The sequence below is a fragment of the Dermacentor silvarum genome, chromosome 1 (genome assembly GCF_013339745.2).
Source record: "Dermacentor silvarum isolate Dsil-2018 chromosome 1, BIME_Dsil_1.4, whole genome shotgun sequence".
Taxonomy (NCBI): domain Eukaryota; kingdom Metazoa; phylum Arthropoda; class Arachnida; order Ixodida; family Ixodidae; genus Dermacentor; species Dermacentor silvarum.
Window position 1 is genome coordinate 377,128,033 of NC_051154.1, and position 15,813 is coordinate 377,143,845.

Below are 15,813 nucleotides of genomic sequence, written 5' to 3' on the forward strand. Positions count from 1 at the left end.
GCAAAGCTGAGGAACAACCATTACAATTATGGTATATTTCTGGATGCACACTTGCTCATGCAAAAGTAGCTTCAACATTCCACTAAATACTAAATTGCTGCATTACAAATTGTGGGCAGTAAGAAAGCTCACGTCTCAGCCGTAACACTTTATGGGCAACTCATGACTTCGCACATCATAATCATGACTATGCTCTTCAAAGCAATAATATATGACTGTTGAAGAGGAATGAAATATGAGTTTGATTTCATTACTGCATAGCTGTTTCATGTTTGCTGTTTTAAATAACACGGCGTGCATTTCACCATTTTGTCAATGTGACCAGACATAACATCAATATTATTAATGATAAGTATGAAAAATAAGCACAGACTAACTACCGGGCAGATCAGTCAAGTACTTCCGCAGCACCTAAGTTCTTTCAGGGAAGCGAGATGGTGCATTTCCATAGGCAGACACCGTATCTATCGATGCTTTCACGTCATTGACATGTCTTACCGTGCAACACAGACGTTGATTTTTTTCCATCAGCTGGTCTTTCCAAGGCCCACATCCTGCAGCAGAATGCCAAATATGATATGTACATCGGGCGTTCGCACGCAAAGTTCAGTGCAGCTAAGCAACTGAAATGAAAAGACATAGCACAACTAAAAAAAAATGTGGGCGTTGTGTGAACTTGAAAACACAGTTCATGGAACGTGTCGGAGATGCTACGACATAGCACATTGAAAAAGGTAAGACGAAAAAACACTAATGCTGGTAATGAACTACTGACAAGTGAATTTTCTTACGAATAAAAGATTGCGTAGCGTATATTTGAAGTGCAGCAGCACTGGAAATACAGGCACCAGTGCTGGTTCATTGACGATATGTGCTACAATTTGAACAAACCAACTAACCACCACGGCTTCTAAAATAATGTACAGGACTGAAAAACGTTTGTTTCCTTAAAACTGCCGGAGCTACGCACTCAACCATATGCATTCTGCCACATGTATGCTACAACTGCTTCTTCTCTACTGAAAGATTTTTTACGCGATACTGGAATGATCATCGGACACAGGCGCGGAGCGGTGCCTTGTGCATTTATGTTTAAACAGCTGTACCGATAATAGATTGTCGCGCTGAATCTCCCACAAGCTCCAATACAAAAAAAGAAAAAAAGGAACGTCTCGATCGCGCAATCTTATGCTGCTTCGAATAGTATGCTTCGGGTGCTAATGCCCGCAGCATGAGCAACTGGAGCCAGTCATGCTTGTATACATCGGACACGCTTTACTGATAGCGCGGCGGCAACTTTACGAAAACCGCAACAGCGTAATGTGCTTCCATGCATAAACTGCTCACTCACCCTTCTTTTCCGTCCTGTTGTTGTTTTCAGAAATCTTTCAGCAGCACTCGATCTTGAAGTTAAACAAAGCTGTCCATCGGCGTTTCCATGCGTTGCCTCCTTCGAAGTCAATCCGGCTCGGTGACAGTACACACACGGAAAAAATAATTCATAATAACCACGATTAACAACTGCAACGTGAACCGCAAATTAAGCACACAAAAAAAAACAATGAGCAGCAGATTAATGCGGGCGCAAATTTTCTTATTTCTCAGCCGTGCGCCATGCTCAGCTGCTGGGGTGCGATCGTTGCCAGACCTCAAACACAGCTCCCGCTTGATCTATCAGTCGAACGCTAACAGTGGCAGTGCTGCCGAGCTAAATTTGTGCATTGCGCCGTGTTGTCATTTGATAACGAAGCCAAATTAACGAAAACACATATCTGTCTTAACTAATTCAGCTTTTGCTAAGCGCATTTAAGAATCGCCTCGATATCAGACGCTTTTCTCGGTCGGGGCACTTCACTCGAGTCAAGGGCGCATTTTCAAGGCGTTCCTTGGCGGAGGAAAAGTGAAGTAGTGTTCATGAAACGCAACGGCGCCTTGAGTGAAGGAACGCTCGTCGCCTCGACTTGGCTGAGTCGAGGAGAAGAGTTGAGTGAAGGCGTGTTTAAGAATACGGGGGTTAGTCTACTAGACTTCAAATCACTATGTCTACGTTAGCCTCGTGCAAGAGGCCGAAGGCTTTGCTCAGCACAGCGAGCACTGCGATTGGCAAACCAACATGATACACACAATTGCTTCGTGCTTAGATCGGCTTTGCCTTTTGTTCCCTTTAAGGCACAATATACAAAGGGGATCGCATAAAGAGAATCCAACAGCTATTTGTAAGTACACAATTTCCGTAACCTGGGTGAATGCGTCGTAAATGACTCAACTTAGGAGTCTGAAAAAAAAAAAGAGTTCATATGTCCTCATTTCGCGGAAAAATAAAACCGAACACAGCATAGCGACGTAATAAGACTCCGCATGGTCGTGCCGCATGCTTGGACCACTTGGACCATACGCTATATAGAACAAACAGATCTATAACACAACATTTAGTACTGCCTCGGGCGCTCGCACAGTCTGCAGGTGGTCGTTCGACCACTCGAAAAGTGTGATTCACACTGTACGGTATGCGGTTAATATTAACCAAACTATTTTATATGTAGGCGGAAACCTTGCCCAGCACACAAGGCAGTCGCCCAGTGTATCTGCACATAGCATCTTGAACGCTTGTCAAAGTAAAGAGCACGACTTATTCTCCAGCAGAGCGGTATTCACGCTGTTAGGATCGTCAAATGTTTCGTAACTACTCGTTGCAGCTAAACCAGAGCTTAGAATTACAGTGCTGAGAATGCTGCAGTAAGGTAACATTCGTGAAACGAATTTTAGAAATACCTAGCTGATGTCCGAGGCTGATTCAAAGCTCCAACAAACGCGCGCACCTCGCGCTGGGGGCTCCGTCGGCCCTATAACACCAGCAGTTACTCCAGCCGCTTAATTACTTCAGACTTAAATTCCTTCATTACGCCTCACAGGATCGTTCCCCACGTAGAAGACGCCATTTCATGCTAAATAGAGCGCGAGAGTGCAAAAAAATCCACCAGTAACTGCCGCCGAGCGTATACCACAGCATACAACACGGGCGTTCGCCCAAGCCAGCATGCCAACAGCCCATAGATGGCGCCACTGCCTACGCAATGGCGGCGCCCATGAAAAAACGGTCTATATGCACACTCTGAACCACCTCCCGACGTGGTAGTATAGCAACAGCAGCAGTGGAAAAGTCGAAGGACGTGGCAAACAAAGCTTCGCTTTAAAAAGCAGAGAAGCGATTGGTACGATCGGAGTCGTTAAAGACATAGGTAGCGGTGCCAGGTAAATAAAGAAGTTTGGATGCACAGAAAAAGATTAAAGAGAAGTATACGAAATGCTAGTATAAAAATCATATATAACCTACCTGATTAACTCAAACACACTAGGTGACTATATCTCACCGCCTTATATCATAGCGGATGCCAGTAACTCATCATCATCAGCAGCAGGAAATCGCAACTGTTGAAGCCTCCGTAACTGGCAAGACGATAAATATTAGCGCATTCCCATCAGTGCGTCGATGCGTGTTCAGATGCAAGCTATCTAAAACCAATCGCTATCTGTAGAGGCCCTCAGTGCAGCTCAAAGCACGGCGTTCGAGCGCTCTATACAGGCGTGCTGACTACTGCACTTACTTCAGCTGCACGCTATCATGCGTTGACGAAATAAATGTTTCATATCAGCGCAACGTTGCAACGGGACTGTTAACTTGTTAGGTGGTCACATTTTGCGAGGATGCGGTAAGAACGATTTTAGAAGTTCCTTTTTAACTAAAGAACGAGCAAAATTTTAATCGCAGCTAGTGAGTTTTCCACTTGCTTACGCATGCTACCGGCACATTCAAAACTATTCATATCCTAGTAATAACAAACGAAACACGTTAGAATCACGGTAAATCACCATGTGACGAATACCACCCCAAGTTGCCGCTGGAAAACGTGACGATCTGCCCATACCACTGTGATGAATGAGCTGTGCGGAGGCGTAATTGCATTGAGCTCGAAGCTACATTACTACATCTTCCTCGCCGCGAGAACGGTCAGTAGTCGGTTACAACTTAATGACTCAGTGGTACATACACCATGTCCAATTCCAAGAGAATATATATAGATGCGTCGCCCAATGATGTTCACTCATGTTTGGGTCGTCTAAGTCGAAGGATCTTTCAATACCCGCCGTGGCGGCGTAGTGGCTTTGACGTTGAGCTGGTAAACCCGAGGGTGCGGGATCGCGTTCCAGCCGCGGCGGCCACATTTCGATGGAGTCGTAATGCAAAAACGCCTGTGTATCGTGCATTGGTTGCACGTTACGGTATCCCAGGTGGTTTAAATCGATCCGGAGACTGCCCTATGGCGTGCCCCATAACCATATTGTGGTTTTGGCACGTAAAACCCGAGACTTTATTTATTTATTAAATCTTTCAGTATCGGTGCCTGATTATTACAAACGGGAGTTCTTTATACTGCATCCAAAGCAAGGTAAACGTACGAGCCTTTTTGTAGACTGAGCTTCCTTTGGAATGTGGCCGTGGTGACCCGAATTCCAACCTCTTGCTCAGCAGCAGAACGCCATAGCGACGAGCCACCTTGTGGGTGGTTTAATAGCACTTGAAGAAGGAACAAAGAAAGCTTTTTGTGAGTCATCTACCAAAGCAACCAGACGGAAATAAGAGCATATAAGGGTAAGAATAGTTGTTTTGTATTGCGATAGCAATTATATGGAAACCTCAGGCAGATTTCTGCCTCCCGCGTCGCGGTTAACGTTGCCGTGATGTTCCGTATAAAGTCCAAGGGCGATAAAATCATCGCCGCGCGCCGTATGCTGTATGTGCGAGTGAAAGCGTGCGAGGGACGCGCGCTTTCACGGAGAGCAAACGCGACGTCTCCCGTTGCGCGAAAGGCCGTGGGGGGATGGGAAGGAAGGAGAGGGGGCGACGTTGTGCGGCAGCACCAACTGCGCACCTTGCGACCGGGCGCAAGAGGAACTGGCGACTCAATCTCGCAAGCGAAAGGAGGAAAGCGGGAAGGCAGCGCGGGAGGAAAGTGGTGTGGCTTCTACTCTGCCAGCAACTGCGTACTTGTACTTTACGCTGCTGCGGGCGGTCGCGCGCACCGTATGTTGAAAGCGATCTGCACACGGCTCCTACCTTTGTATGCGCGGTGCTTTCGCCACTAATGGCGAATTCCATTGGGAGAACAGGAGCAGGGCGCCGCGCAGTGCGGAGTCGGGTGGCAGCGCAGTGAGAGCAGGGACACTCGACCTGCCACTGGAATACGCCGTGCATTCGGAGAGCAGGTGCGAGGGGGACGTGTAAGGAGAAATGTACCACGTGACTAAAGCAATCGACGTCCCAGCATTCTCTGCGGGAGAGCGGCAAAACACGTGCGATTGTCTTGTGATCTGCCGGGCGCGAACGGCGCAACGCTGAGACCGTTTGCGGTCGCGTACTACGTAGTACTTTTGTGCAACGCCGACGCATCCCACGTTTCCGCCTGAGAAAGATTATATGATATCATGGATTCTGAAGCCCAGCGCATTATGCTTTCTATTATTCAGGGCAAGTCGCCGTCTTCAACAGAAGGTAAGACGAACTTGATTTCATTGTTTCGTATTTGGCATGCGCACGCCTTCGACATGTAGAGCGCCACGCTTTCTATCGCGAGCGGCCACGCGTATACATAGCCGATTGTGTATAGGTACCCCAACTCACTTGTATATGCATGCGAGTGAAGCACCGTGGATCAGCCAAATATTTAGCTGGCCGTACCTATTATAGTTCCCACCTTGTAGCTGCTGTCAGCATAAATTCGAATGCGAGCTATTCCGAGACTGCTCCAATGCCTTGTTCCGTTTCCATGTTCACCTGCATTTGCAATTGTGGCTTAATTTGAGCTTTACGTGCACTTGCACCACTCCATGCTTAGAAACCGGCTACGGAACGATTACACGCTACACTTCTGCAACACGGAACAGGACTTTGCATAAATAATTAAATTTATGATATACAGATCATATCGCAAGTGTGCGTTTTCCTCACCTGCAGTGCGCTGTAGAGAAGTTTGTTTTTGCATGCAAGTTTGTTTTGCCTCTGGTCCTGTTTCGTTAAGCAATACACGCTATACTAAGTGCTTCTTGCACAAGGCAGGAAAATTTGACAGGGCTGGGTGCTGTTGTGAGGAGGCCGGAAAAGACAAAGATCATATGCTGTTACACTGCAAAAATTTTGACAGTCACGTTTACATGTTTTTTGCGAATATTAAAGCTCTGGATGGAAGAGCAATATAACTAGATGAAATATTGGGTGCATGGCCGTCAGCACATGTACAACACAGAGCAGCATGTGCATTAGTGCAGTTTCTTGAAGAATTTGGAATATCTAATTGTTTATTATTTTAACATTGTTAGGTGACTGTATTTGCCAAATGATTCATTTTATATACACCTGTTTTGTGTATTCACTCACATTATCGTGTTCCTGTAGTGTTATATGTGGTTGGGTACATTGTGCTTCTCACCAAGGTCTGCCTCATGTCAACATGCACACTCGAAAACTTGTTAACTTCTCAGAAAAATTATATTTGTTGTATGTGGTGAAATTTAGGTCTGTCGTCTTCCATACATTTTTTGTATGACGTTTTTTTTAAAACTAATTTATGAATTCGTAAAAGATGTAGCCGATGCCCTCTAACAGCCACCAACATCTCCTTACAGATAGTGAAAAAATGCAAGGCCGTTTCTACCAATGCAGTTTACTGCAATACGAGCTGTATCAGCGTAGGTGCCTGTGACGTTAAAGCTAACACACAAAAAGAACTGAGTGGTGGGCTAGTTGGTATGGCATTATTTACACAGTACCGCAGAAACACACAGACGGCTAAAGAAACAGACGGGACGCAGTGCAAACACAAGCCGATTTCATGTGTGTGAGCCAAAACACCCATTTTCTAGGCTCCTGCTTTTTGCTGCTTTACCTCGCACGAAGCCAGCTACGAGTGACTACAGTGAATGTTGTAAACTGAAGGGCTTTTAACTGCCAAGTTGATATAGTAAAGCTCTCAGGTATCTTTCAGCTGCATAATCGATAGCTCCTGCTTTTGAAAAAAAATTTCGCGACGCGAACACTCACTAATGCATATGCCCATTTCAGCGGCTGTTTTGTCCACTTATGCTACCCAAAAGCAAGCAAGTCTGATGATACCAGAGACCAGCATACCAGGTGAGACAGTGAAGCTTTTCTGGTTGTTTTCAAGCAACTTTGGGGTGACGCACATAAGGAATGTTAGATGTCACAAGTGTTTCTGAATTATTAATCATTTGTACCACATTTCATGCAGCCCTGTTAAAAACCAATGCAACTTAATTTACTGAACTCCTTTTCCACCTGCTGTATTCTTCTGATATCCAAGCTTATGACAATGTCTCTAAGCGTGAAGTAGCTTTTTACTTAAGGGATTATTTTATGTCGTATGAGTAAATTAATACCTTTCCATCATGTTTGAAAACAGATGTCAGTGCGGCGTACCAGTTCGGCTGCCATAAGCAAATACCAGCAAGTGATGGAGGGTGCATGGAGGCTGGACCATCATGCATTCCAACTGGGGGTGGTAAGTATTATTTTTCTTATTTTCTTTCTGGGGTTTTAAGTGCCAAAACTAGTTCTGATTATGAGGCACGCCATAGTGGAGGGTTCCAGCTTAATTTTGACCACCAGGGGTTTTTTAACATGCACTGCAACACAAGCACACATATGTTTTTGCATTATTATTATTTTAAGTCCTTTATTTACTGTTCTTTCGCCCTCACAGGTGGTACAGATGTAATCCTGCAGAGAAGTTTGTCATGCATTACACCAGCACCAAATAACGGGAAGGCGCAAGCTCAGGCGAGACTATCGGGCATCAGGAAAGGAGGTGGTGGTGAGTGCCTCAGCATTTAGTGTTTCTGTTCACTGTCTAAAATGTATTTTCATTCCAGCTGCTGAATGTACCGAGGGACAGACAAAGCTGCTGCTAGAGTACTACTATAAGTACTTCCCACAGATTGGCCCGTTCAAGAAATTTAAAAACAAGAAACAGGCTTTCAAGCAAATCTCCATGGATGTTGAAGCTATACTTGGCATCAAGAAAACACCAGAACAATGTGAGAACCGCTACAAGACAGTGATCAGACGTCGCAAGGCTGCCTCAGACAACAACAACAGATCTGGAGCATCACCGAGCCCTGTGCCATTCGACGACGAGATTCGCAAAATAGAAACCATTGACGACAGCATTGAACCAGAAGTGCAAAGAGATGCCTCAGGGGTTATTTTCAAGGACTCGCCGGAATCTCCAAGGCTTGTCTCACCAAATGCAGAGAGCATTGAGAAAAGTGAAAGCCAGTCGCCAAATGCTGATGTAAAACCGCGTTCAAGCACTGTACGCCTGCAACACATGCAATTGTTTTTTTTTCTGAAATGAAGGCAATAAATGAAGAGTGGGAGTGTCGGAAAGCAGCCAGAGATGCCGAGAAAGAAAACCGCAGAGCTCAACGGCAAGTAGAGCGACAGGCACTTCTTGACGAACGGCGCAAAATGCACAATGAGAAAATGGAAATTTTGCGTCAAGCCTTCGGTCTTCAGAAATAAAATATTTCATATTCAGGACTAGTACAAGAGACGTTGAAGCGACGGGACAACATGCAAGAAATTGCGAGTTGTCCTGCCCTTTATGCTTTTGAATTCCGTGTTATGTGCTAGTCCTAAATATGTCTACTATACAACTGGATTGCTTGGTTTCAATGCATTTTTATTGTATACTATTTAGGTACATAAACAAGGCACTACCCTGGACAAATGTAAATGGACGGCCGACCAGCGCCTTTTTTTGTGATATGGTGGTAACTTGAATAGCTTTTATTTTTCTGCGAGCCTCCAATACATGTACTTTTGCTCACAATGTTGTAATTTCTTCAAGGAATTCTTACAGTTTATGGTTGCGGTCTCCGCAGCCCCACTTCACCATCAAGTGAGCTCTTTGATACCAGCCAAGGCACGTAAAAGGTTATCTTGCTGGGATTCATTGCTGCCGCTGCTTTGTTGAGTTGCAGGAGGCCCAGTGTCATTGTCGTTTGCTGTTTGTAGGCTGAGGGACATGTCTCGTGACAAGTTCTCCGGCAAATCTCCCTGCTCAATACAGAGATTGTGAAGCACGTAGCATGAGATTATAAACTTGGACATGTTGTCCACTGTCCACATGTCCAACCTGTGCAATTGCCTGAAGCGATTCTTTAGATCTCCGAAGGCATTTTCAATTAGGACCCTCGTTCCCGACAGCCTTGCATTCACTCGCACTGGCAACGACCAATTGCACTCGCAACGACCAAAGGTACTGGAAAAGTTCAATAAGCTTGCAACACCAGGAAGTGCACAAATTTATCAGAGAGAGCATCTTGTTTCATTAAGTAGCGAGTATCATGATAGGCAGGCAGTTATCTGCTGTCTAACAGTAGACATTTTGTTATAGGGACACGTTCACAGGACTACAGGTGCATGATGCAACAAAAATTGTAAAAATATAAAAACTTGAACAAAATAATGTGGCTCAGAGAAGCTTAGTGCAACAAACGTCCATTCAGCGCGCTAAATTATATACTAAATGCTTGGTCACCTGCTCAAAATCAGTAGCGAGCTTGTGCTGGTCACTAGGAAACTTGATGATACTGGGTGCAATGTCGAGGAGAAATGAGGTTACCTGGCTCATCATTCTGTGGTGGGAGCTTTCTGCAACTTCGAAGCGACCAGCAACATCCCTAATGCAAGCCTTGTTGGCTGCATACCTGAAAACAATAAGCATGCTTTGAAGAAATAGCACGGTGAAATGGAGTAGCATATTTTTTTATTATTTTGAACAAATTGAAAAATATTGCCTAAGACAGATTATGCAATCCAACCTGTTTAGGTGGGTTACTTTAAGAGCTCGACGTGCGTGACGAATCGCACTGTTATAGCTGAGCTAATTAACAAATTTAATTTTTTTGCGTAGTCAAATTAAAATAGTGCAGATGAAGTATATGCATGCCACTGAATAGCCTGCTTTCAATGCTGATTCAAGTGTTTTATGGGCAATAGCGTGCAAGACTGTTTTGAACATTAATAGAGAATCATGCTTTGCTACTGCACCTAGCAACCAGTATTTGGCAACAAGCTTGTTTCAGTTTACTGGTGCACAAAAAAAGACGCATTTCACATCCCATTTTCATTGTTCTACTTTTGACCCCCGTTAGCAGCATGCCGTGCGTATTGTAACAACTAAAAGTTGTACCTTCTGGTGCAACACAATTTTTGCAAGCTGTAATGTTCCCATCATCCAAGCAGAAGTCAAAGTGCTTTTAGCTAACGACAGCAGCATTCGCAAACACACCGACGCTCGTGGCGGCCACGTATCTGTTCATGTTGACTATACACAACACAACTCACCAAAGAAAGGACAGAATGTGTTCTTCAGGAGATTTGGGAGGAAGGCCACCGCGATCACTCTTTTTAGGGCAATGCGGTGACTTGGCGAATTCAGCTGCCAAGAGTTCCGCCACTTACCGTGTAATGCGGAAATTTCTTTTGAACTAGAAAAAATAAAAAGAGATAAAGAAACAGGCGCTTTAACAATCTCAGCACCCATGGAAGCTGAATGACTCACCTACTCGTCGGAGTAGGAAGACACACTTTTTGCAATGTACGAATCCACTTTCGGTCTTTGCTCCGGCAGCGAAAATAGCTCTTGAAAAGCCGCTGCATACATTTCGTAGTCGTCATCATCGCTACTAGAGTCGTCCGTGCAACTGAAACTCGAATCTGAAGATGAGCTCTCTTCATCCAGCGTCTCAAGCACTTCAAGGCGAACACGCTTTGCCGCCGCCATTACCGCTGCGCTCGCCGGCTGAACCAAAATAAAAAAAGAGGAGGATATGACGGTTTAAGTCACGTGACTTCCTCCGTACTCCGCTTTTCAGGCGAGAGCAGTCCGGACTGCTCCCGGCTGCTCTCGGCGCAGCGAAACTGCTCTTGTTCTACCACTGGATGACGGCTCTCCCACTCCTGTTCGACCACTGAAACACGCCGCCTCTGGAAACAGCCCTTTCAGCGTGCTTTTGAGTGCTCCTGTTCTCCCAATGGAATTCGCCATTAGATGGGCACAGGGTGCACCGAGGGATGATAGCTTCGTGTGCGCTGTGTTCTCGCCGCTTAGTTCGCATTGAAGCTAGAGGCAGCACAAAGCTCACTCGCTGACTGCGCACACTCGCTATCAGAATGCTGGAGTGAGAAAGCGCGGCGACAGCAGCGAGCGCTTTCTCACTCCAGCATTTTGACAGCGAGTGTGCGCGGTCATCGAGTGAGATGTGTTTATATCTGCTTGTGCGCGCGTGACACTATGCTTGTTAATTTAGTTAGTAAGCGAATGTTTAGAAGTTCATGCGGCAAATAAAACATACTATCCCTACTTCGTATAGCTTCCTACAAATTTGCTATCGCAATAGATGCTTCGCCTTTCGGGCGAAACTGCGACTTTTTTCACTGGCCAGTAGAGACGTGGTACTGAATTATATTGAAATTGTACTGAAGAAGAACGAGCAGTATGGACTGCTTCGAGAAAGACGACGACGACGAGTTGGTCGAAGCCTTGTGCCTATGTTGCCTGAGCTGTGTAACCTCTCGCTGCAGTGCTCTACGCTCTAATTAATTAAACCAGAACACTTCTCTACATTTCCTCCTCTAATATCCCTCCAGTAAATACAGGGTGTTTCAGCGAACACTTTCAAAATTTATTTAAGGTTGCCTGTGGCAGACAGCCCAATTCTAGTTAATGAACTGGTCTACTCGAAGCGGCGGACATTTCTTGCACTAAAAATTGAAATGCATAAGTGACTAATTAACAAAAAGTCACTAATTAAGTTTTTGCCTATTTACCTGATGGCCCATATTGCAATTTACAAATTGTAGCCGTGGAGCTCGCAAGGCGGATCCACTTGGAATTAACTTTCAGGATGACACCAGTTTCGAGATATTAATTCCCGAAGTTTGCAGAGAACTGCATTGGCGTTCCAGTTAATTTTGTGCTTCAATGCATAAAGCGACGTTTTGTTAAGAAACTAACTGCAACGCCAATGCATTTCTCCGCAAAGTTCGGGAATCAATATCTCGAAACTGGTGTGATCCTGAGAATTCATTCCAAATGAATCCGCCTTACGAACTCCACGGCTACAATTTGTAAATTGCAATATGGGCCATCAGATAATTAGTTAGAAACTTAATTAGTGAATTTTTGTTAATTATTCTATTATTAATTTCAATTTCTTGTGCAAGTAATGTCCGCCTCTTCGAGTAGACCAGCTCATTAACTAGAATTGTGCTATCTGCCACAGGCAACCTTGAAGAATTTTTGAAAGTGTTCGGTGAAACACCCTGTTATGCGTCTGCATTGGACTATTCGATATTCGTTACTTACCATTCAGATTTGATTCGTATTCAAAAAATTTATATTCGCCTATCTCTACTGTTTATAAACACTCCTTTCACCAATGTGCCCTTATTGAAACATTCGCAAGTTAGTACGTCTGGACTTTGGCTTAGCTGAGTGGCTCGATACGTACGAGGTGATCGTGATAGCGTGGCTGACGTTATGTTGTTTACTAAGGCAAGCGTTCTGTTACTTGTAGATATATTGCGCCCCTATTTCGCTAGTTAGACATCGTTTGCCCCCTGAATAAAATTATTTTTGCATAGTGACACGCGTACTTGTTTATCTTGCTCCGGTGGCCGCTTTTGATCTGCTAACAAATGCTACATGTAATTGCTCGGCGCAGGACACGCCTGCACGTATAGGGAGTTTCCCGAATGTTATCGATAGTTCTTTCCATTGTCTGTTATCACTGAATCTTCTGTAATCTGACTGTATGCGCGACGCGAATTGTGTAGCACTTTCTGGAAGGTACGCGGGCACCAGCGATCGTTCTTGCTACTGTGTTCTTCAGTCCCTACAACCTGACATCTGGTGGAGGTGCTTCGTTGTATAAAGGAAACCTCCTGCAGGTCCAGGCTGTGAAGATATCAACATCGCCACGGACCATTGAGCTAGCCGCAGGCTGCAAAAATTACCACCGCAGCAAAGACGTAGCATGGAGACTTCCAGGAAGATCAAGACCAAGCCAACAGTCGAAATGACAACACCCGTGTCTCCACTCGTACTGCCAAAATCAAGATAGAAGACTCCGAAAGCTGGCTAGGCACATGCGAAAGGTTCGCGACGTTCAACAAATGGAACTCTCAGGACAAGTTGCGCCTAGTATACTTGTCCTTGGAAGATGCCGCGAGGACCTAGTTTTAGAACCGAGAGTCGACCCTAACGACATGGGACCTGTTTGGCAACGGTTTCCTGCAGACCTTTACGAGCGTCGTACGCAAGGAAAGGGCAGAAACTCTGCGGGAAGTTCGAGTGCAGCTGCCGAAGGATAACGTTGCCATTTACACGTCTGTTCCGCCATGCCGGCCCGAATATGTAGGAGGAGAAGAAAGTTCGTTTCTTCATGCGGGGAGTGATGTCGAGCTTGCGTAGCTTGACTCGGGCTTGCGGTCTTGCGTAGCTGGACCCGAATTACTTTATTGAACTAAGATCTGAGCAGCCTTCTATGCTGTGAACGGAGAGTGCAGCGCGTACTAACAAAATTTCTCGTTTTTCGTTGTTCAGTGCGTAACGCCGACCCGACCCGACAACGTTTGCGCGCAACTTAATAAGCATGTTCGGTTGGGTCAAGCAGCGCAGTTCAGGCCAGTTCACCACGCCCAACTCGACGTACGCGTAGCATGACCGACTTGCCTTTAAGTGGATCCGACAGCCCCATTTCAGCTAGGCAAATTTATTGGAGCCGTATTTTGTTTGTTGATTTTCTCTAAGCAAAGTGAAATGGCCAACAAAAATCTACAAAGTCAGACACACGAGTAGCTAGCCAAGAACCAGGACAGTCAGTCAGTCATTGTCATTGTTTATTTTTCACCAGAACAAAAACATCGGTGAAGAAGGGGGAGACGGCGAAAAAGCTGCGGATACTGCAGCTTGACTAAGCGCCGTCCACCCTGTAGGAGCAATGACAGGGTTAATATACAAGCAAAAAGCGAATAATTATACAAGCAAAAGGGAATAAATAAAGTAGCAGGATAAATGCACAAGCGAAAACAAGTAATTATTATACACTAGTACGAAAAATATTAATAGTACATATAGCATCATTTTCGCACATAATAAAGCAAGAGAAGACAAATGGCATCGTAGTTCTATGCTTAGTGAAAACATAATGATATAAAGCAATACAATTTAAGGAATGCGCTGTTACAAAAACAAACTAATTACATTGGTGGGGTTTAGTGTTTTGATATCGATGTCTTGCTGCTCATATGCGTTAAGAATGCTTGGTAATGTGTGGCTAAGCCTTTGCGTTCCGTAAATAGTGCGTGAGAATGGAGTTTTCCAGCGGGGTTTATATCGATGGAAGTAAATACTTTGAGTATGTTCAAGATTTGCAAGTGTAAGAAATGTGTCAAGCTTCCCGCGATTTGCACTAATGTAGGATTGTAGCAGCCTGCATTTGTATATATCGTTCGCCATAACAATTTTATGCTTAACAAAAAGATGTCTGGTGTGTTCAAGGTATGGTATGTTCTCTATTGCCCTAATAGCTCTTTTCTGAAGTATTTTTAGCTTATTCAAATTCGTTAATGTAGTGTTTCCCCATATTAAAGCACAGTAGTTCAAGTGGGCATGGAAGAGAGCTTGATAAATAAGTCGCTTTATGGAAAGAGGCAAAAGACATCGACAACGATTTAAGGCACCAACCACGCGCCTCAGCTTTAACTAATCTAGATCTATTTGCTCATTCCAGGATACATGTTCATTGAAAATTACTCCAAGCGTCCTAATTGATTTGGTAACTGTAATTTTGTATGGGCCTAGGGTAATTTGGTTAGGTAGCTGTAGGGATGTGCCAAGGGCTCGAGAAAGGACACATTTTGTTTTTGTTTCATTTAGCGTTAAATTGTTTTTAGTACACCAATCGCGAAGCTTATAACAGGTGTTTGCTGCTAGCGCCTCGAGAGTACGTAACTTTTTCCCAGTAAAAAATAGTGTGCAATCATCAGCATAAATTATAAATTTACAATCTTCATCAATGTTGATTATGTCGTTGATGTAAAATAAAAATAATACAGGCCCTAGAATGCTGCTTGTGGCACCCCGGTTTCAATTGGTTGTGTCCGCGATTTAAAGCCATTTATTTCAACATACTGAGACTTGGCAAGCTGTGCAAGAGGTATGATTGCAAGACTTGAAGCTCGAGAACAAAACATGGAAAGCAGGACAGGCACGAGCGAGTGCTAACTTCTAACAAAGTTTTTTTATGCGAAAACAACATGGTTATGGAAACAACTTTCGCAAACACGTTTAGAACAAGTGCACCTAACCACGCTCCTAGCTAAAATCAAAGTAGGCTTGTGTACTTAGATTTAGGTACACGTTAAAGAACCCGGGGGGGGGGGGAGTGAAAATTATCCCAGAGTCCCCCCCCCCACCTTTACAGCGTGCCTCATAATCATATCGTGGTTTTGACTCATAAAACTCCGAAATTTAATTTCAATGGCACCCAAGTCGCCAGCTGTTGGCATAGCCCGCACTGGGCTGAGGGTTTGTTGACAAAGCCATGACGAGTGTATACACTGGCGGCAAGCATGTTATAGGAATAGGCTGGGCGTTGTCGCAGTTGTTTTTAAATGCCCTAGCATTTATATGTCTACCCAACGAAGAAACCCGCCCGTCCGTTTGT

The 15,813-nt window shown here is 44.6% G+C and overlaps 1 protein-coding gene across 1 annotated transcript; it reads left to right on the forward strand.

Annotated features, from left to right (window-relative positions):
- The first annotated feature begins 7,515 nt into the window (after positions 1-7,515).
- LOC119454232 (uncharacterized) lies at positions 7,516-8,735 on the forward strand. Its single transcript, XM_049660604.1, has 3 exons — positions 7,516-7,574; positions 7,776-7,886; positions 7,945-8,735. The coding sequence occupies exons 1-3, from the start codon at positions 7,538-7,540 to the stop codon at positions 8,427-8,429; spliced, it is 633 nt and encodes a 210-aa protein (XP_049516561.1). The 5' UTR covers positions 7,516-7,537; the 3' UTR covers positions 8,430-8,735.
- The last annotated feature ends 7,078 nt before the right edge of the window (positions 8,736-15,813 follow it).

What these genes read in the sequence shown, in the direction of transcription:
- LOC119454232 (XM_049660604.1), top strand. Translation starts at nt 7,538, where the DNA reads ATGGAGGCTGGACCATCATGCATTCCAACTGGGGGTG. An exon ending in ATGCATTCCAACTGGGGGTG is followed by an intron (nt 7,575 to 7,775) that starts GTAAGTATTATT and finishes TCGCCCTCACAG; the next exon opens with GTGGTACAGATGTAATCCTG. An exon ending in CATCAGGAAAGGAGGTGGTG is followed by an intron (nt 7,887 to 7,944) that starts GTGAGTGCCTCA and finishes TTTTCATTCCAG; the next exon opens with CTGCTGAATGTACCGAGGGA.